At 40.5% G+C, this 22,473-nt stretch overlaps 1 protein-coding gene across 1 annotated transcript in view; it reads left to right on the top strand.

Moving 5' to 3' along the window:
* Uch-L5 (ubiquitin carboxy-terminal hydrolase L5) overlaps positions 1-22,473 on the top strand; it is an 81,673-nt gene that overhangs the window by 26,330 nt on the left and 32,870 nt on the right. The window contains exon 4 of the mRNA XM_071674804.1: positions 8,559-8,746. Within this exon, the coding sequence (XP_071530905.1) occupies positions 8,559-8,746 (188 nt within the window). The remainder of the gene's footprint in view (positions 1-8,558; positions 8,747-22,473) is intronic.

Genomic DNA, 22,473 nt, shown 5'->3' with positions numbered 1-22,473 from the left:
TTTTACACTAAGCCTCTCAACTTCTGCAACTCACTAGACAATAACAGCGTTATCTGCCATTGTCAGATAGACATGTAACAAAATTGGTAAAAAAAACTTGGCATCTTGTCAAATCATGCATGGCTACTTGTTATCACCTCCCCATTTAGCCCTTCACTGAAAGTGACAATTTGCTCCCTTGATTTGACGCACTTAACCTCCTTCCAGAAAGAGTACATTTGAGTTCTCCTAAATTTTAAGGTGTTTACTGACCCGAATCATTTGCGTTTTTTTCACTCTTGCAGCCTTATCTGATCGCTGCTTCTTTGTATTATTTTTCTGAACGCGATTATCTTGTTTTTCCCTAAACAGATGTCCCAACATGTCTCTTGCTTTCACTAATACTTTACTTCTTCATCCACAATACTACCCTTTAAAACCGACCTATTGGCGAGTGTAAAATGGGCAATGCATGGTGGATAAAAGTGCAAGTAGGAAAGGCACTCTTTGGAGATGCATTTGGCTTGAATGGAAGTAGGGAGGACAAGGAAGTGGATAAGGTGAATGTATTATAGTTAAATTTGATGAAAAGAAGGTTGTTCTGAGGATTGATGAAGAGTATTATTGTTCCTTAATTAAAGCAAAGTGGGAATGCATGATGTAGAATGTATAAGAATAGTCGTTTAAGTTTAAGGAAAGTGATAGAAAATTATTAAGATTGACAGTGATGGAAGTGACTGAATGCAGAATAAGTGAAGAGCAAGGGGGTTTTAGGAAAGGTAGGGATGTGTGGATTAGATTTTTGTAGTAAAGATGACTGTGGAAAAGTATTTAGTAAAAGACAAGCAGTTGTATGCAGCTTATATGGATCTGGAGAAAGCATATGACAGAGTTGATTGGAATGCTTTGTGGGATGTATTAAGGATATATGATGTAGGGGTAAACTGTGGGATGGTGAAAAGCCTTCTATAGAGGAGCAAATACATGTGTAAGAGTGGATGGAGAGCTGAACAAAGTTTTGGGATACGTGCAGGTGTGGCAGGATTGTGTGATGTCACCATGGCTTTATGAAATATATATGGATGGAGTGATATGAGAGATGAAAGCAAAACTAGGGAAAAGGGAATCAGAGATGGAATGTACCAGTGAGATAAGGTGGCTAGTGGCAAGCCTATTTGCAGATGATACCATGTTGTTTGCAGAGAGTGAAGAGGAGTTGCTGAAGCTTGTAAGTTTGTTTATGATGTGTGTAAGCAGAGGAGTTTGAAGGTAAATGCAAGTAAAAGTAAAGTAATGGTGTTTGAAAGGAAATGGAGTGAAAGTATAGATTTTGTAAAACCTTATAGAGTGAAAGGAGAAAGTGTACTAAATTGTGCTGTGGATATGGGGTGGGGAGACTGGAAGTGAGGGAATTTTTAATTATCTGGGAGCTGTCTTGGGTAAGTGTCATGATATGGAAGGAGAAACAAGGGAGAGAGCAGTATAGGGTAGAAGAGTCATTGGGTCCCTTAATAGAATAATGAAGTGTAGAGGTGTAAGTATGGAAGTGAAGAGAGGATTGAGGGACAGCATATTCCTCCCAACCCCGACCTATGCTGTGAAAACATGGATGTGGAATGAAGCACAGAGGTCAAGAATCCAGGCTGTGGAAATGAGGTATTTGAGAAGAGCATGTAGTGTGCCTCTATGAAATGAAGAAAAAATGAGAGTGTGTGAGAGATGTGCTATGGGAAGGAATGCAAAGGGAACTAATTGTGGAGTGGTAGAATGGGTGAAACTTCATACTTTGAGGTTGTTTGGGCATGTGGAAAGAATGCAAGACTGGGAGTTTACAAGGAGAGTGTATGATAGTACAATTAAAGGGGTTGGTGTTAGTGGAAGACCACCTAGGGCAAAATTGAAAATAGGGTGGAGGAATACTGGAGGGAGAGAAACAAGAGGAAGAATGCATGGAATGTTGTATGCGAGGGAGGCATGCAAGGACAGGGATAAGTGGAGACTTTTTGCTGTGGCCACCCCTTGATGAGAGTTCCCAGAGGGGACAGGCACTAATTGACTTTTTTTAATCATCTTTTATTTTCATTTTCTGCTCCTCCCTATTTATCCTTTTTTTTTCACTGTGCTTTTTTTCACTGTGCCTTAGTAACCTTCCTGCTTCAGGATCCCCCATAAGGGAGCTCCCAATGCACTTAGGAAGCTTGTTACATCCACGGGGCAGGGCCAGAGGTTGAGAAGTGTGGTAATCTGTATGTGTCTTGTGGAGTGACCTCATGACATTTAAGAAGTAAGTGTTATGTGTGGTAGTTGCATTTTGGGCATTTGAGGTCTTATATGTTGAATTGGTTTTTGTCGTGCTAGAAAGGTGGCTTGTGTCCAGAACAGAGAAGAAAGAGTAGCTGGTGTATTTAAGGGAAGTGTAGTGCAGTGTATAGAACAGGGTTGGGAGGGCATTTCAGTGAGTATTTGTTTTATTTGTTTCATATTTTTGGGGGGATGGGTGATCTGTAAGAGTAGGTTGCTGATGTGTGAAGTATGAATAAGTTTTTTGTTTCTGTTTAGGGGATGGTAATTGGTTTGAATTCAAAGGATCTAGTGTAGGTGTTGAACATTTGTTGTCACTGTGCTGCCATCGATTATTGAGAGAGCTTTGTTTGTAGTGAATGATTTGTATGTAGAGGAATACCAGTGATTTTTTCTCCAGATCTGCTATTTGTAGGAGTTCTGAGGGTATGAAGTATGTTTATGGCATCTTTGTTGATGATTATGGTGTGGCAAGTGAATGTTATGTGTCTGTCATGTGATACCTTGTATCTCAAAGTATACTATTATGATGCCTCCTTCCCTCAAACAGCTAAGTTGTGGAATTCTCTCTTTTTTTTCTTTTTTTTTTTGTCTTTCCTTCTTCAAATAAGCATGTTTCCTTTAAGAATCTGATCAACAAACACCTGTATAGCCCAGATTGATATGTACTGTCTTTTTCTTTTTCTCTCAGTCTTTCAGTTAAGATATTTTGCCCATGCCTTGTAAGTCATTATAAAAAAATCTCTTCTAGTGTCACTTCACACAGGCCTGTTTTCCAAGCTCACTAACTTTTGCTACACCCTTCTCATCTTATCATTTCATCATTTCCGAAAGCTTGCACAGATCTTCATCCTCGCATCCATCAAGTAATGATCAGACATTCCGCCAGCTAACTGACTCAGCACATTCACATCCAAGAGTCTTTTGCACACCTTACCCATCAGTTATTATATACTACAGTAGTGCCTGCTTACCATCATTCCTACGTACCCTTGAATATATAGGCATTTCCCTCAATTTAAACAAGGTATTCCCAATAACCAATCCTTTTTCAGCATACAACTCCACAGACTGTTCACCAAGTTTTTTCACATCACTGAATACCTCATGCCCCACAATTGTACTCTCAGTTACCACACTACCTACTTTTGCATTCAAATCCCGTATCACTAACACCCAGTCTCTCACATCAAAACTGCTGACACACATGCACAGCTTATCCCAAAACACTTGCATCTCTACCTTGAACTTCTAATGGCCAGGTACAAAAGCACTAGTAATCACCCAACTCTGTTAATACACCCACATTTTTACGCACTTCAGTTTGGGGTTCACTCCCTTAGCACTTTTCTGCACTCCCACAAGTCCTACCTCAACAGAAGTGCTCTGTATGATTTACATGTTTTTTATATATTATATATGGAAGGGTCTTGATTGAGAGGGTGAAGGCATGTATAGAGCATCAGATTGGGGAAGAGCAGTGTGTTTTCAGACGTTTTAGAGGATGTGTGGATCAGGTGTTTGTTTTGAAGAATGTTTGTGAGAAATACTTAGAAAAACATAGTTATTTGTTCCCTCCACCTCTGACACATATATCCTCTTTGTCAATATTTCCACACTCATTCTCTCTATATGACCAAACCATTCCAACACATGCTTTTCTGCTTTCTCAACCACACCTTTTATTTCCACACATCTCTCTTACCCTTTCATTACTTACTCAATCAAACCACCTAATGAGACTTATTATCCTCAAACATTTCATTTCCAATTCATCCACCTTCCTCAGTACATCCCTATCCATAGTCCATGCCTCTCAACCATATAATATTGTTGGAACTATTATTCCTTCAAACATACCCATTTTTGCTCTCCAAGATATCATTCTCTCTTTCCACACATTCTTCATCGCTCCCAAAACCTTTGCCCCCTCCCCCACCATGTGACTTATTTCCGCTTCCATGGTTCCTTTCGCTGCTAAGTCCACTCCCAGATATTTAAAACTCTTTACCCCTCCAATTTTTCTCCATTCAAACTTGCATCCCAGTTAACTTTTCCCTCAACCCTACTGAACCTAATAGCCTTGCTCTTATTCACATTTCCTCTCAACTTTCTCCTTTCACATGCTTTTCCAAGCTCAGTCACCAACTTATGCAGTTTCTCCTACAAATTAGCCATCAGAACTGTATCATTGGGGAACAACTGACTCACTTCCCAGGCCTTTCTCATCCACAACATACTGCATACTCGCCCCTCTCTCCAAAACTCTTGCACTTATCTCCCTAACTACTCCATCCACAAACAAATTAAACAACCATGGGGACATCACACACCCCTGCTGCAAACTGACCTTTACTGGGAACCAGTCACTCTCCTCTCTTCCTACTCTTACTCATGCCTTACATTCTTGGTAAAAACTTTTCAATGCTTCTAGCAGCTTACCTCCCACACCATATTCTCTTAAGACCTTTCACAAAGCATCTCTATCAACCCTATCATATGCCTTCTCCTGATCCATAAATCTTTCTTTCTTTCAAACTATTCGCCATTTCCTGCATTAGCAAGGTAGCGTTAAGAACAGAGGACTGGGCCTCTGAGGGAATATCCTCACCTGGCCCCCTTCTCTGTTCCTTCTTTTGGAAAATAAAAATAAAAAAAATCCTGATCCATAAATGCTACATATAAATCCATCTGTTTTTCTAAGTATTACTCATACACATTCTTCAACACAAACACCTGATCCACACATCCTCTACCACTTCTGAAACCACACTGCTCTTCCCCAATTCGTTGCTATATTCATGCCTTCACCCCCTCAATCAATGCCCTCCCATATAATTTCCCAGGAATACTTAAACTTATGCCTCTGTATGGTATTGTAGTGGAATTTATTGAAAAAGGGGGTGACTGTATAGTTGACTGGTTGGTAAGGTTATTTAATGTATGTATGATTCATGGTGAGGTGCCTTAGAATTGGCGGAATGCGTGCATAGTGCCATTGTACAAAGGCAAAGGGGATAAGAGTGAGTGCTCAAATTACAGAGGTATAAGTTTGTTGAGTATTCCTGGTAAATTATATGGGAGGGTATTGATTGAGAGGGTGAAAGTATGTACAGAGCATCAGATTGGGGAAGAGCAGTGTGGTTTCAGAAGTGGTAGAGGATGTGTGGATCAGGTGTTTGCTTTGAAGAATGTATGTGAGAAATACTTAGAAAAGCAAATGGATTTGTATGTAGCATTTAAATAATGGATCTGGAGAAGGCATATGATAGAGTTGATAGAGATGCTCTGTGGAAGGTATTAAGAATATATGGTGTGGGAGGCAAGTTTTTAGAGGCAGTGAAAAGTTTTTATCGAGGATGTAAGGCATGTGTACGTGTAGGAAGAGAGGAAAGTGATTGGTTCTCAGTGAATGTAGGTTTGCGGCAGGGGTGTGTGATGTCTCCATGGTTGTTTAATTTGTTTATGGATGGGGTTGTTAGGGAGGTGAATGCAAGAGTTTTGGAAAGAGGTGCAAGTATGCAGTCTGTTGGGGATGAGAGAGCTTGGGAAGTGAGTCAGTTGTTGTTCGCTGATGATACAGCGCTGGTGGCTGATTCATGTGAGAAACTGCAGAAGTTGGTGACTGAGTTTGGTAAAGTGTGTGAAAGAAGAAAGTTAAGAGTAAATGTGAATAAGAGCAAGGTTATTAGGTACAGTAGGGTTGAGGGTCAAGTCAATTGGGAGGTAAGTTTGAATGGAGAAAAACTGGAGGAAGTAAAGTGTTTTAGATATCTGGGAGTGGATCTGGCAGCGGATGGAACCATGGAAGCGGAAGTGAATCACAGGGTGGGGGAGGGGGCGAAAATCCTGGGAGCCTTGAAGAATGTGTAGAAGTCGAGAACATTATCTCGGAAAGCAAAAATGGGTATGTTTGAAGGAATAGTGGTTCCAACAATGTTGTATGGTTGCAAGGCGTGGGCTATGGATAGAGTTGTGTGCAGGAGGGTGGATGTGCTGGAAATGAGATGTTTGAGGACAATATGTGGTGTGAGGTGGTTTGATCGAGTAAGTAATGTAAGGGTAAGAGAGATGTGTGGAAATAAAAAGAGCATGGTTGAAAGAGCAGAAGAGGGTGTTTTGAAATGGTTTGAGCACATGGAGAGAATGAGTGAGGAAAGATTGACCTAGAGGATATATGTGTCGGAGGTGGAGGGAACGAGGAGAAGTGGGAGACCAAATTGGAGGTGGAAAGATGGAGTGAAAAAGATTTTGAGTGATCGGGGCCTGAACATGCAGGAGGGTGAAAGGCGGGCAAGGAATAGAGTGAATTGGATCGATGTGGTATACCGGGGTCGACGTGCTGTCAATGGATTGAATCAGGGCATGTGAAGCGTCTGGGGTAAACCATGGAAAGTTCTGTTGGGCCTGGATGTAGAAAGGGGGCTGTGGTTTCGGGCATTATTGCATGACAGCTAGAGACTGAGTGTGAACGAATGGGGCCTTTGTTGTCTTTTCCTAGCGCTACCTCACACACATGAGGGGGGAGGGGGATGTCATTCCATGTATGGCGAGGTGGCAGTGGGAATGAATAAAGGCAGACTGTGTGAATTGTGTGCATGTGTATATATATGTATGTGTCTGTGTGTGTATATATGTGTGTACATTGAGATTTATGGGTATGTATATTTGCATGTGTGGACGTGTATGTATATACATGTGTATGGGGGTGGGTTGGGCCATTTCTTTCGTCTGTTTCTTTGCGCTACCTCGCAAACGCGGGAGACAGCGACAAAGCAAAATAAAAATATTAGTAGTAGTAGTAGTAGTAGTAATAATATTGATTTATTCCTGGGGATAGGGGAGAAAGGATACTTCCCACTTCCTCCCTGCGTGTTGTAGAAGGCGACTAAAAGGGAAGGGAGCGGGTGGCTGTAAATCCTTCCCTCCCATTTTTTTTTTCCAAAAGAAGGAACAGAGGATATTCCCTCCAAAGCTCAGTCCTCTGTTCTTAACACTACCTTGCTAATGTGGGAAATGACAAATATGTATGAAAAAATATCATTTTTTTTATTATTATTATTAATGTAGTTATATTATTTGTCTTTTAAAATCCCAAATCCATCACATAGGAGTCCGTTAAGTTGAGGAGTTACTGTATATTCTCCAGCTATCGTTAGGTTGCTATTACATCTATAGATATAGTGTCTACAGAAAACCTTTTCTTCCCTCTCATATATTTTCTGAGGCACATACTTACAACATTTTAGAAATTTTTCATCTCTCCCTTGGCCTTGATTACCATCTGCAAATATCTAGACATGGAAGAGGCAAGGTTCATGTAGTATTCTTAGTCTGTGTTGCGGTTCCTTATGGTCTTGAGCTACAGCACTGATGAGGTGATGCAGGAAGCAGCTGCCTGATTGTGCATTCTGAGCAGCCACTGCTGATAGAAATCTAAAGTTTACTTGCATTTTCTTGCTTCCAAGTGAGAATTTGGACTTTCCCCTCCATAGAAAGGCAAGAATAAACCATCTTGTAGCACAGGGGAATGAAATACCGTGCCCAAAAGTGAGTTTCCCAAAATTAAGTGGCAGCTGGGAAGAGTAAAGAAAGAACATCCTTCTTTCAAGATTGCCTGAGGCAAATTGTGGCGGGTTGCTGGTGCCCAAATCATTAGAAACACTAGTTTCAATAGCCATATGTATGATGATTCACCCAGAGAGCCTCTTATGCTTGTACCCACAGAATTCATTGGTCATGTATTGTCTTTGAACATTATTTGGACATTATTATTTGCGGACACAGTAAGATGTGGAATTATGCATCAGCTGGGAATTCAAATGAGGGCATGAAGGCTTAGATGCACAAATGTAGCTTAGCACACCTCACAGTATCCAACTATAAATGTCCCAACACAGTTAAAGGGTTAGATGAGGAATGAGGAAAATACAGCATTCAATAAGGATTTGTTGATGTTTTAAAGTTATAGTTTAGATGGAAAATTTTTTGACTGACATAAGCAGAAATGTAGGCTTCAATTAGTGCATTAATGTGAATGTGGTTAGGAAAAGAGAAAGACTAAAGATACATTGGAGGGGCAGAGTGAGAATGCATATGTATATCAGAGGAATCTTTGTGGATAAATGTAGCGACATTCATTTACTCTTGTGCTATGATGAGGTTCTGCATGGACCTTTCCAGTGAACAGAATTATGGAAAAGATGCTTTTAAGGTTTAACTAGTTTTCATGATAATTAGAATATGCATGAAAATTTATTTGAATCCTTTCTTTTCAGATGATAAACAATGCTTGTGCCACACAAGCAATCCTTTCTATATTGCTCAATACAAAGCATGTAGATCTACAGCTTGGACCTACGCTCACTGAGTTCAAAGAGTTTACACAGACCTTTGATGCCCATATGAAAGGCTTAGCACTTTCAAATTCAGACACCATTCGCAATGTTCACAACTCTTTTGCCAGGTAAGTTTTTTTTTCATACTAATTTGCCATTTCTTGTGCTACTGAAGTAGTGCCTGGAACAGGTAAAGAAAAAGCTTAATTTGCTCACATCTATTCTCTAGCTGTCAAGTATAATGTTCCAAAACCACAGCCCCCTGTTCACATCCAGGCTCAGCAGACCTTTCTGTTGTTTACCCCGGCTACCTCACATGTCCTAACTCAGGTCATTGACAGCACTTCTTCCCCTCTATACCACATCACTCCAGTTCACTCTTATCTTGTGCACACATTTTACCCTCCTGCTTATTCAGGCCCCAGTCACTCCTAATCTTTTGATCCCCATCTTTCCATCACCAGTTTGGTCTACCCCTTCTCCTTGTCCTCTCCACTCTTGACACTTATCTCCTCTTTGTCATCCTCTCCTCTCTCATGCTCTTCAAACCTTTTCAGCACACTGTCTTCAGCTCTCAACCATGCTTTTTTCATAACCACATCAACTAACCCTTGACTTTACTTGTAAGACATTCCCAATCTGTTCTTCCCCTTAACACTTGAACTTTGTCTCACTTGGAACTAGAACATTCAGGTTCCTTTCCCCAAACATACAGCATCTCACTTTTCCTCTCATCTTGCTTACTCTGACACACATTCAGGCACCCAGCTTGAACTTTTGTGGAGGATTAACATACCTTGCTTGGCTCCTTCCTATGCTCCACATTTTATGGGTTGAAACAAGAAGGGGAGGATTTCCACTCCCCAACTCCTGCCCCTCTGAGTTGCCTTCGGCAACACACAGGGATTAGTGAGTTGAATTCTTTCTCCCCAGTCCACAGAGATGAGTTAGTATATTCCAGTGTTCCAGGTTATTTGACTTTTTATTGATTTTGTCGATTGAATGCACAGTTTTTATGCAGCACAGATTATCTTTATTTTCACTTTGTAATAGAAGCTTGCATATAGCTTCACCTTAACCTTGACATTTTAATGATATTGTTGACATAATAGACCTAACAGATTTTTCTGGGAGTAATGTAATTTATATGGTCACATAGGAATGTACTGCAGCCATCTAAACACATCAGTATCTTTATGATGATGTTTCTAGTTAGGTATCAACTTCAGAGTACAGATGACATTATGCTATTACTGTCATATGTTAAAAAACCTTACATATCCCAAATTACTGTTTATATTTATGATGTAGAAAATTTTTGGAGGTATCATTGTGGATGAAGAGTCTCTCAGTTTGAACAGGAGGATTTATTATAAAGTTTAGCACTTAAAGTTCTTTATTTTTAAGGTTGTTGATCAGCATCGTATATACTTTCTCTGAAATAAATTTGTATTCCTTTTTTTTTTTTTTTTTTTTTTTTTTTTTTTTTTTTTTTTGCCACTGTCTCCCGCGTTTGCGAGGTAGCACAAGGAAACAGACAAAAGAAATGGCCCAACCCACCCCCTTACACATGTATATACATATGTCCACACTCACAAATATACATACCTACACAGCTTTCCATGGTTTACCCCAGACGCTTCACATGCCCTGATTCAATCCACTGACAGCATGTCAACCCCGGTATACCACATCGATCCAATTCACTCTACTCCTTGCCCTCCTTTCACCCTCCTGCATGTTCAGGCCCCGATCACACAAAATCTTTTTCACTCCATCTTTCCACCTCCAATTTGGTCTCCCACTTCTCGTTCCCTCCACCTCCGACACACATATCCTCTTGGTCAATCTTTCCTCACTCATTCTCTCCATGTGCCCAAACCATTTCAAAACACCCTCTTCTGCTCTCTCAACCATGCTCTTTTTATTTCCACACATCTCTCTTACCCGTACGTTACTTACTCGATCAAACCACCTCACACCACACATTGTCCTCAAACATCTCATTTCCAGCACATCCATCCTCCTGCGCACAACTCTATCCATAGCCCACGCCTCGCAACCATACAACATTGTTGGAACCACTATTCCTTCAAACATACCCATTTTTGCTTTCCGAGATAATGTTCTCGACTTCCACACATTCTTCAAGGCTCCCAGGATTTTTGCCCCCTCCCCCACCCTATGATCCACTTCCGCTTCCATGGTTCCATCTGCTGCCAGATCCACTCCCAGATATCTAAAACACTTTACTTCCTCCAGTTTTTCTCCATTCAAACTTACCTCCAAATTGACTTGACCCTCAACCCTACTGTACCTAATAACCTTGCTCTTATTCACATTTACTCTTAACTTTCTTCTTTCACACACTTTACCAAACTCAGTCACCAGCTTCTGCAGTTTCTCACATGAATCAGCCACCAGCGCTGTATCATCAGCGAACAACAACTGACTCACTTCCCAAGCTCTCTCATCCACAACAGACTTCATACTTGCCCCTCTTTCCAAAACTCATGCATTCACCTCCCTAACAACCCCATCCATAAACAAATTAAACAACCATGGAGACATCACACACCCCTGCCGCAAACCTACATTCACTGAGAACCAATCACTTTCCTCTCTTCCTATACGTACACATGCCTTACATCCTCGATAAAAACTTTTCACTGCTTCTAACAACTTGCCTCCCACACCATATATTCTTAATACCTTCCACAGAGCATCTCTATCAACTCTATCATATGCCTTCTCCAGATCCATAAATGCTACATACAAATCCATTAGCTTTTCTAAGTATTTCTCACATACATTCTTCAAAGCAAACACCTGATCCACACATCCTCTACCACTTCTGAAACCACACTGCTCTTCCCCAAACTCATGCTCTGTACATGCCTTCACCCTCTCAATCAATACCCTCCCATATAATTTACCAGGAATACTCAACAAACTTATACCTCTGTAATTTGAGCACTCACTCTTATCCCCTTTGCCTTTGTACAATGGCACTATGCATGCATTCTGCCAATCCTCAGGCACCTCACCATGAGTCATACATACATTAAATAACCTTACCAACGAGTCAATAATACAGTCACCCCCTTTTTTAATAAAGTCCACTGCAATACCATCCAAACCTGCTGCCTTGCCGGCTTTCATCTTCCGCAAAGCTTTTACTACCTCTTCTCTGTTTACCAAACCATTTTCCCTAACCCTCTCACTTTGCACACCACCTCGACCAAAACACCCTATATCTGCCACTCTATCATCAAACACATTCAACAAACCTTCAAAATACTCACTCCATCTCCTTCTCACATCACCACTACTTGTTATCACCTCCCCATTTGTGCCCTTCACTGAAGTTCCCATTTGCTCCCTTGGCTCTTATGTTTTGTATTTTATTCCCTTTCTGGTATTCTGAACATGATAATGTTCGCAGTATCTTAACAGACACTCAGATCACTGACCATCTCCAGTGACAACATGCTCAACAACCAGTGTCAGAAACATTTTCTGAAGAATTATGCATATTAGGTTCACAGTCATGTAATTAAAGCTGTGAGGCAAGGCATGGGCTATAGCTAGAGTTGTGCGGAGAAGGGTGGATGTGCTGGAAATGAGATGTTTGAGGACAATATGTGGTGTGAGGTGGTTTGATCGAGTAAGTAATGTAAGGGTAAGAGAGATGTGTGGAAATAAAAAGAGCGTGGTTGAAAGAGCAGAAGAGGGTGTTTTGAAATGGTTTGGGCACATGGAGAGAATGAGTGAGGAAAGATTGACCTAGAGGATATATGTGTCGGAGGTGGAGGGAACGAGGAGAAGTGGGAGACCAAATTGGAGGTGGAAAGATGGAGTGAAAAAGATTTTGAGTGATCGGGGCCTGAACATGCAGGAGGGTGAAAGGCGGGCAAGGAATAGAGTGAATTGGATCGATGTGGTATACCGGGGTCGACGTGCTGTCAATGGATTGAATCAGGGCATGTGAAGCGTCTGGGGTAAACCATGGAAAGTTCTGTTGGGCCTGGATGTAGAAAGGGGGCTGTGGTTTCGGGCATTATTGCATGACAGCTAGAGACTGAGTGTGAACGAATGGGGCCTTTGTTGTCTTTTCCTAGCGCTACCTCACACACATGAGGGGGGAGGGGGATGTCATTCCATGTATGGCGAGGTGGCAGTGGGAATGAATAAAGGCAGACTGTGTGAATTGTGTGCATGTGTATATATATGTATGTGTCTGTGTGTGTATATATGTGTGTACATTGAGGTTTATGGGTATGTATATTTGCATGTGTGGACGTGTATGTATATACATGTGTATGGGGGTGGGTTGGGCCATTTCTTTCGTCTGTTTCTTTGCGCTACCTCGCAAACGCGGGAGACAGCGACAAAGCAAAATAAAAATATTAGTAGTAGTAGTAGTAGTAGTAATAATATTGATTTATTCCTGGGGATAGGGGAGAAAGGATACTTCCCACTTCCTCCCTGCGTGTTGTAGAAGGCGACTAAAAGGGAAGGGAGCGGGTGGCTGTAAATCCTTCCCTCCCATTTTTTTTTTCCAAAAGAAGGAACAGAGGATATTCCCTCCAAAGCTCAGTCCTCTGTTCTTAACACTACCTTGCTAATGTGGGAAATGACAAATATGTATGAAAAAATATCATTTTTTTATTATTATTATTAATGTAGTTATGTTATTTGTCTTTTAAAATCCCAAATCCATCACATAGGAGTCCGTTAAGTTGAGGAGTTACTGTATATTCTCCAGCTATCGTTAGGTTGCTATTACATCTATAGATATAGTGTCTACAGAAAACCTTTTCCTGCCTCTCATATATTTTCTGAGGCACATACTTACAACATTTTAGAAATTTTTCATCTCTCCCTTGGCCTTGATTACCATCTGCAAATATCTAGACATGGAAGAGGCAAGGTTCATGTAGTATTCTTAGTCTGTGTTGTGGTTCCTTATGGTCTTGAGCTACAGCACTGATGAGGTGATGCAGGAAGCAGCTGCCTGATTGTGCATTCTGAGCAGCCACTGCTGATAGAAATCTAAAGTTTACTTGCATTTTCTTGCTTCCAAGTGAGAATTTGGACTTTCCCCTCCATAGAAAGGCAAGAATAAACCATCTTGTAGCACAGGGGAATGAAATACCGTGCCCAAAAGTGAGTTTCCCAAAATTAAGTGGCAGCTGGGAAGAGTAAAGAAAGAACATCCTTCTTTCAAGATTGCCTGAGGCAAATTGTGGCGGGTTGCTGGTGCCCAAATCATTAGAAACACTAGTTTCAATAGCCAGATGTATGATGATTCACCCAGAGAGCCTCTTATGCTTGTACCCACAGAATTCATTGGTCATGTATTGTCTTTGAACATTATTTGGACATTATTATTTGCGGACACAGTAAGATGTGGAATTATGCATCAGCTGGGAATTCAAATGAGGGCATGAAGGCTTAGATGCACAAATGTAGCTTAGCACACCTCACAGTATCCAACTATAAATGTCCCAACACAGTTAAAGGGTTAGGTGAGGAATGAGGAAAATACAGCATTCAATAAGGATTTGTTGATGTTTTAAAGTTATAGTTTAGATGGAAAATTTTTTGACTGACATAAGCAGAAATGTAGGCTTCAATTAGTGCATTAATGTGAATGTGGTTAGGAAAAGAGAAAGACTAAAGATACATTGGAGGGGCAGAGTGAGAATGCATATGTATATCAGAGGAATCTTTGTGGATAAATGTAGCGACATTCATTAACTCTTGTGCTATGATGAGGTTCTGCATGGACCTTTCCAGTGAACAGAATTATGGAAAAGATGCTTTTAAGGTTTAACTAGTTTTCATGATAATTAGAATATGCATGAAAATTTATTTGAATCCTTTCTTTTCAGATGATAAACAATGCTTGTGCCACACAAGCAATCCTTTCTATATTGCTCAATACAAAGCATGTAGATCTACAGCTTGGACCTACGCTCACTGAGTTCAAAGAGTTTACACAGACCTTTGATGCCCATATGAAAGGCTTAGCACTTTCAAATTCAGACACCATTCGCAATGTTCACAACTCTTTTGCCAGGTAAGTTTTTTTTTCATACTAATTTGCCATTTCTTGTGCTACTGAAGTAGTGCCTGGAACAGGTAAAGAAAAAGCTTAATTTGCTCACATCTATTCTCTTGCTGTCAAGTATAATGTTCCAAAACCACAGCCCCCTGTTCACATCCAGGCTCAGCAGACCTTTCTGTTGTTTACCCCGGCTACCTCACATGTCCTAACTCAGGTCATTGACAGCACTTCTTCCCCTCTATACCACATCACTCCAGTTCACTCTTATCTTGTGCACACATTTTACCCTCCTGCTTATTCAGGCCCCAGTCACTCCTAATCTTTTGATCCCCATCTTTCCATCACCAGTTTGGTCTACCCCTTCTCCTTGTCCTCTCCACTCTTGACACTTACCTCCTCTTTGTCATCCTCTCCTCTCTCATGCTCTTCAAACCTTTTCAGCACACTGTCTTCAGCTCTCAACCATGCTTTTTTCATAACCACATCAACTAACCCTTGACTTTACTTGTAAGACATTCCCAATCTGTTCTTCCCCTTAACACTTGAACTTTGTCTCACTTGGAACTAGAACATTCAGGTTCCTTTCCCCAAACATACAGCATCTCACTTTTCCTCTCATCTTGCTTACTCTGACACACATTCAGGCACCCAGCTTGAACTTTTGTGGAGGATTAACATACCTTGCTTGGCTCCTTCCTATGCTCCACATTTTATGGGTTGAAACAAGAAGGGGAGGATTTCCACTCCCCAACTCCTGCCCCTCTGAGTTGCCTTCGGCAACACACAGGGATTAGTGAGTTGAATTCTTTCTCCCCAGTCCACAGAGATGAGTTAGTATATTCCAGTGTTCCAGGTTATTTGACTTTTTATTGATTTTGTCGATTGAATGCACAGTTTTTATGCAGCACAGATTATCTTTATTTTCACTTTGTAATAGAAGCTTGCATATAGCTTCACCTTAACCTTGACATTTTAATGATATTGTTGACATAATAGACCTAACAGATTTTTCTGGGAGTAATGTAATTTATATGGTCACATAGGAATGTACTGCAGCCATCTAAACACATCAGTATCTTTATGATGATGTTTCTAGTTAGGTATCAACTTCAGAGTACAGATGACATTATGCTATTACTGTCATATGTTAAAAAACCTTACATATCCCAAATTACTGTTTATATTTATGATGTAGAAAATTTTTGGAGGTATCATTGTGGATGAAGAGTCTCTCAGTTTGAACAGGAGGATTTATTATAAAGTTTAGCACTTAAAGTTCTTTATTTTTAAGGTTGTTGATCAGCATCGTATATATTTTCTCTGAAATAAATTTGTATTCCTTTTTTTTTTTTTTTTTTTTTTTTTTTTTTTTTTTTTTTTTTCCCACTGTCTCCCACGTTTGCGAGGTAGCACAAGGAAACAGACAAAAGAAATGGCCCAACCCACCCCCTTACACATGTATATACATATGTCCACACTCACAAATATACATACCTACACAGCTTTCCATGGTTTACCCCAGACGCTTCACATGCCCTGATTCAATCCACTGACAGCATGTCAACACCGGTATACCACATCGATCCAATTCACTCTACTCCTTGCCCTCCTTTCACCCTCCTGCATGTTCAGGCCCCGATCACACAAAATCTTTTTCACTCCATCTTTCCACCTCCAATTTGGTCTCCCACTTCTCGTTCCCTCCACCTCCGACACACATATCCTCTTGGTCAATCTTTCCTCACTCATTCTCTCCATGTGCCCAAACCATTTCAAAACACCCTCTTCTGCTCTCTCAACCATGCTCTTTTTATTTCCACACATCTCTCTTACCCGTACGTTACTTACTCGATCAAACCACCTCACACCACACATTGTCCTCAAACATCTCATTTCCAGCACATCCATCCTCCTGCGCACAACTCTATCCATAGCCCACGCCTCGCAACCATACAACATTGTTGGAAACACTATTCCTTCAAACATACCCATTTTTGCTTTCCGAGATAATGTTCTCGACTTCCACACATTCTTCAAGGCTCCCAGGATTTTTGCCCCCTCCCCCACCCTATGATCCACTTCCGCTTCCATGGTTCCATCTGCTGCCAGATCCACTCCCAGATATCTAAAACACTTTACTTCCTCCAGTTTTTCTCCATTCAAACTTACCTCCCAATTGACTTGACCCTCAACCCTACTGTACCTAATAACCTTGCTCTTATTCACATTTACTCTTAACTTTCTTCTTTCACACACTTTACCAAACTCAGTCACCAGCTTCTGCAGTTTCTCACATGAATCAGCCACCAGCGCTGTATCATCAGCGAACAACAACTGACTCACTTCCCAAGCTCTCTCATCCACAACAGACTTCATACTTGCCCCTCTTTCCAAAACTCATGCATTCACCTCCCTAACAACCCCATCCATAAACAAATTAAACAACCATGGAGACATCACACACCCCTGCCGCAAACCTACATTCACTGAGAACCAATCACTTTCCTCTCTTCCTATACGTACACATGCCTTACATCCTCGATAAAAACTTTTCACTGCTTCTAACAACTTGCCTCCCACACCATATATTCTTAATACCTTCCACAGAGCATCTCTATCAACTCTATCATATGCCTTCTCCAGATCCATAAATGCTACATACAAATCCATTAGCTTTTCTAAGTATTTCTCACATACATTCTTCAAAGCAAACACCTGATCCACACATCCTCTACCACTTCTGAAACCACACTGCTCTTCCCCAAACTGATGCTCTGTACATGCCTTCACCCTCTCAATCAATACCCTCCCATATAATTTACCAGGAATACTCAACAAACTTATACCTCTGTAATTTGAGCACTCACTCTTATCCCCTTTGCCTTTGTACAATGGCACTATGCATGCATTCTGCCAATCCTCAGGCACCTCACCATGAGTCATACATACATTAAATAACCTTACCAACGAGTCAATAATACAGTCACCCCCTTTTTTAATAAAGTCCACTGCAATACCATCCAAACCTGCTGCCTTGCCGGCTTTCATCTTCCGCAAAGCTTTTACTACCTCTTCTCTGTTTACCAAACCATTTTCCCTAACCCTCTCACTTTGCACACCACCTCGACCAAAACACCCTATATCTGCCACTCTATCATCAAACACATTCAACAAACCTTCAAAGTACTCACTCCATCTCCTTCTCACATCACCACTACTTGTTATCACCTCCCCATTTGTGCCCTTCACTGAAGTTCCCATTTGCTCCCTTGGCTCTTATGTTTTGTATTTTATTCCCTTTCTGGTATTCTGAACATGATAATGTTCGCAGTATCTTAACAGACACTCAGATCACTGACCATCTCCAGTGACAACATGCTCAACAACCAGTGTCAGAAACATTTTCTGAAGAATTATGCATATTAGGTTCACAGTCATGTAATTAAAGCTGTGAGGCAAGGCATGGGCTATAGCTAGAGTTGTGCGGAGAAGGGTGGATGTGCTGGAAATGAGATGTTTGAGGACAATATGTGGTGTGAGGTGGTTTGATCAAGAAAGTAATGACAGGGTAAGAGATGTGTGGTAATAAAATGAGTGTGGTTGAGAGAGCAGAAGAGGGTGTTTTGAAATGGTTTGGTCACATGGAGAGAATGAGTGAGGAAAGATTGACAAAGAGGATATATGTGTCAGAGATGGAGGGAACGAGGAGAAGTGGGAGACCCAATTGGAGGTGGAAAGATGGAGTGGAAAAGATTTTGAGTGATCGGGGCCTGAACATGCTGGAGAGTGAGAGGCATGTAAGGAATAGAGTGAATTTGAACGATGTGGTATACCGGGATCAATGTGCTGTCACTGGATTGAACCAGGGCATGTGAAGCGTCTGGGGTAAACCATGGAAAGTTTTGTTGGGCCTGGATGTGGAAAGGGAGCTGTGGTTTCGGTGCATTATACATGATAGCTAGAGACTGAGTGTGAATGAATGTGGCCTTTGTTGTCTTTTCCTAGCGCTACCTCGCGCATATGCGGGTGGGAGGGGGTTGTCATTTCATGTGTGGCGGGGTGGTGACAGGAATGAATAAGGGCAGACAGTATGAATTATGTACATGTGTATATATGTATATGTGCGTGTTTGGACGTGTATGTATATACTTGTGTATGTGGGTGGGTTGGGCCATTTCTGTTTCTTTGTGCTACCTTGCTAACGTGGGAGACAGCGACAGAGTATAATAAACAGAAATGATAATAATTCTTAGAGATGCCAACCTTGTGCTTTCCACACAAGATTTAGTGCTTTTTCACATTCTGTAACTCTTATTTTTTGCATTCAGTGCCACTGCATTATTTTAGTGCTTTTTGCTTTATTTAGCACCAAATTTAGCTCTTTTTTGCAACAGAATGATTTTTGATAGCTAGCCAAGCATATATGTAATGAACAAAAGCCTGAACGAAAAAAGGAAAACATAAAAACTATGCTAGGTAATGATTCTTGCCATCAGGTTGATAAACAGGTCCAATGTGGGTGAGTGATTCCTCCACTTGGTGAGTGTCACCAGAGTATGTCCACGTCACCAGTTCTGTTTAGACCCTCACTTATGCTGTGTCAGTCACCCTTACAGATTGTTACTCTTGTCCTCCTTACCTGACTGTATTCATCATGAGAAAAGAAATATACTCAGCATTTCAGAGACTAATAGCTCAGTGACTTGAGATTCCAAAATGGACCAAGAGTTAGGGTGAGGGAAAGATTAGGATTGTGAAGTAGGAATGGGTATGTGAATATGAAGACTATACAGGACTTTAATAGGTAAGGATGAAATGAAGCTTTTCTAGAGAAATTTGAATGACTATAAACAGTTTTGAGAATGAGAGAAGCTTGGTTGAATTGGATAAAATGAATGCAAAAGTGGGATGCAATGAAATTGGTGAGATAGTTGGTAAATGGGGAGTGCCTGGAGTAAATGTGAATGGAAGTTATCTTGTGAATTTTGTGCTGAGAGGGGTTTATTCCTTGTAAACAGGTTTTTTCAGCACTAGATGATCCTCAGATATGCATAGTAAGGAATGGTGGAATAGAAGAGCAAAAAGCTTTGATTGACTATGTGTCAGTGGATGAGAGATTGAGAAAGGTTGTGCTATATGTTAGAGTTCCAAGATGATTCTTTGGAGACACTGACTATTGCACAGTTCTTGTAGGGATGAGGATTAGGGAGAAGTGGAGGTATGATGTAAGGAAGACTTCTAAGGTCAAGTGTAAGGTTTTAAAAGTATATGATGTGGGAGGTAAGTTGCTAGAAGCAGTGAAAAGTTTTTACCAAGGATGTAAAGCATGTGTGTGAGTAGGAAGAGAGGAAAGTGATTGGTTCCCAGTGAATGTTGGTTTGTGGCAGGGGTGTGTGATGTCCCCATGGTTGTTTAATTTGTTTATGAATGGGGTGGTTGGGTAGGTAAATGCAAGAGTATTGAAGAGAGGGGCAAGTATGCAGTCTGTTGGGGATGAGAGGGCCTGGGAAGTAAGTCAGTTATTTGCTGATCATACAGCTCTGTTGGCTGATTCGGGTGAGAAACTGCAGAGGTTGTTGACTAAGTTTGGTAAATTGTGTGAAAGTTGAGAGTAAATGTGAATAAAAGCAAGGTTATTAGGTTCAGTTGGGTTGAGGAACTAGTTAAGTGGGAGGTAAGTTTGAATGGAGAAAAATTGGGGGAAGTGAGATGCTTTATATATCTGGGAGTGGACTTAGTAGTGGATGGAACCATGGAAGCAGAAGTGAGTCACAGGGTCAGGGAGAGAGCAAAGGTTCTGGGAACAATGAAGAATGTGTGGAAGGAGAGAACATTATCTCGGAGCAAAAATGGGTATGTTTGAAGGAATAGTAGTTCTGACAATGTTATATGGTTGTGAGGCATCTCACTTAAAAGGAAATGTTCTTTGAATCTCCCAGTGCAAGAATATTGCAGTAGTGAGTTGAGCTCAAAATCCATTTTGATTTCACAAGAAATGATCAAGTGTTTTTAATCTGAACTTATTTATTCATTGTTTTGTGACAAAGTAAACTATGTGCTTCTCATGTTTCTGAAACATATTCTTAGAAAAGTTGAAAGTGTAAATATAAAATTCTAAGCAAAAATACATGATCCAACTAAATCGCTAAGTGATCTTGTCTATCTCATTAATTCCATCAGTTCAAAGGTTGTTATCCTATGAAAAAAAATACAGGATGATGCTGTTCAAGGCCATTTGGACCCTAAGCAATAACTACATATTGAATCAGAAAAGGAAATGTCAGACTGCAATTTTCCTGACGAGAAAGATATTCATGGAAGGTGTATACAGTTTGTAGTGGAATGATGTAGTCATCTTTGCGTAATGTACCTTAAAGTAATGTTTGTTGAAGATGTTGCAACTCTCACATGCATCAGGTTCCAGTGGAGGAAACTTCATCTCATACAGTGAGCACAGACCTCTGACACACTTCAACTGTGGACAGAAATAACTTCATACGGAATGCCACAGGAGAAATTCCTTTCCAGAATCTTTTTGATTCAGCTTTGACAGTGCTTGCTTTACCTCTTTCTGATAATGATTTGGAACATGTGCTCATTCTGAGCACTGTTAAGACAGAACTGCTTAACCAGTCGAATATCAAGAGTTTCAGAGCCTACTTTGGCTATTAAATTTGGACTAAGGCATTGTAAATGCTACCATGATTACAAACTCCCTACTTATGCAGGAAAATTGGCTCTGTGGATTCAAATCAGTTGTCATCTCAACCATCAACATCAAGGGAATGATCACAGTAATTTAGAAGATTTAGGATTTAGAAAATTTAGAATAATCACTGCTATACTGGTGAGTGAGAGCAATGCATCATGTGTTACTCTGTAACATTTTTGAATAATAGTCTCTATACATTTTGTAGCTTAGTTTCACGAGTTTGGTGCTGTTTTAGTGCCTTTTAGGCATGAGTCTCATACCGTATGAAAATTTCATTTAGCACAAAGTAGAGTGGAAGGAAAACATGATAGTAAAGGAATTTTTTGAAAGATATTATTAAGGGAAAATGGAAAAGTGATGTGGGGGTTGGCATTGTAAAAGATAGTGCAGAGTATGAGCATGTATGGCAGACCATCAAGTGTTTCTGCAGCATGAATGTGGAAGAAAATGGCGTTTCTGTATGGTATTGCTTTTCTTGATGACCAAGGCCAGCTAGCTATCTTACCACCTAGCTATATTTACCACCATCATTTGTTGTATTAGAACTTACAGTAGCATAGCCATTTTGAGAGGCACAAAATATTTGTATAGCTTCCAGTTATTTCAAGGACAAGCTCTTGAGGGTATTATTTTTTTTACAGCCAGTCAGGGTGAGTTGTAGGACTGCAGTTCTGCAGAATTGATTTCCACTAAAGGTGCACAGGAATAGAATAGATTATACAGTCTTCTTGAAATATATTTTTGTAGCACAGCTAGTGTCATGCTTTTAGGCTGTGTAAGATGTATGCACACATGCACATGGTGTATTCCAAGTATTCTCCAGCTGTATTCATCGGGAGAATTGCTGTATCTCATAGCTCTTTCAATTTACATCTTTTCTCCACACAAAAAAAAATTCTTGTCTCCATGCTACTTCCTCTCTTGTTGAGACCATTATTCATTCTTTTCACACATATCCTATTATTATAATTTAAAGTTAATCTAATATAGGTAACTTCAAAAACTTTCACAGAACAGGTAGAGTAGGATAGGAAAAAACAAAAAAGAATGGAAAGAAAACATGTTTGTAA

This window comes from Panulirus ornatus, chromosome 20 (genome assembly GCF_036320965.1).
Source record: "Panulirus ornatus isolate Po-2019 chromosome 20, ASM3632096v1, whole genome shotgun sequence".
NCBI lineage: Eukaryota > Metazoa > Arthropoda > Malacostraca > Decapoda > Palinuridae > Panulirus > Panulirus ornatus.
This window is presented reverse-complemented; position numbering and strand designations above follow the sequence as displayed.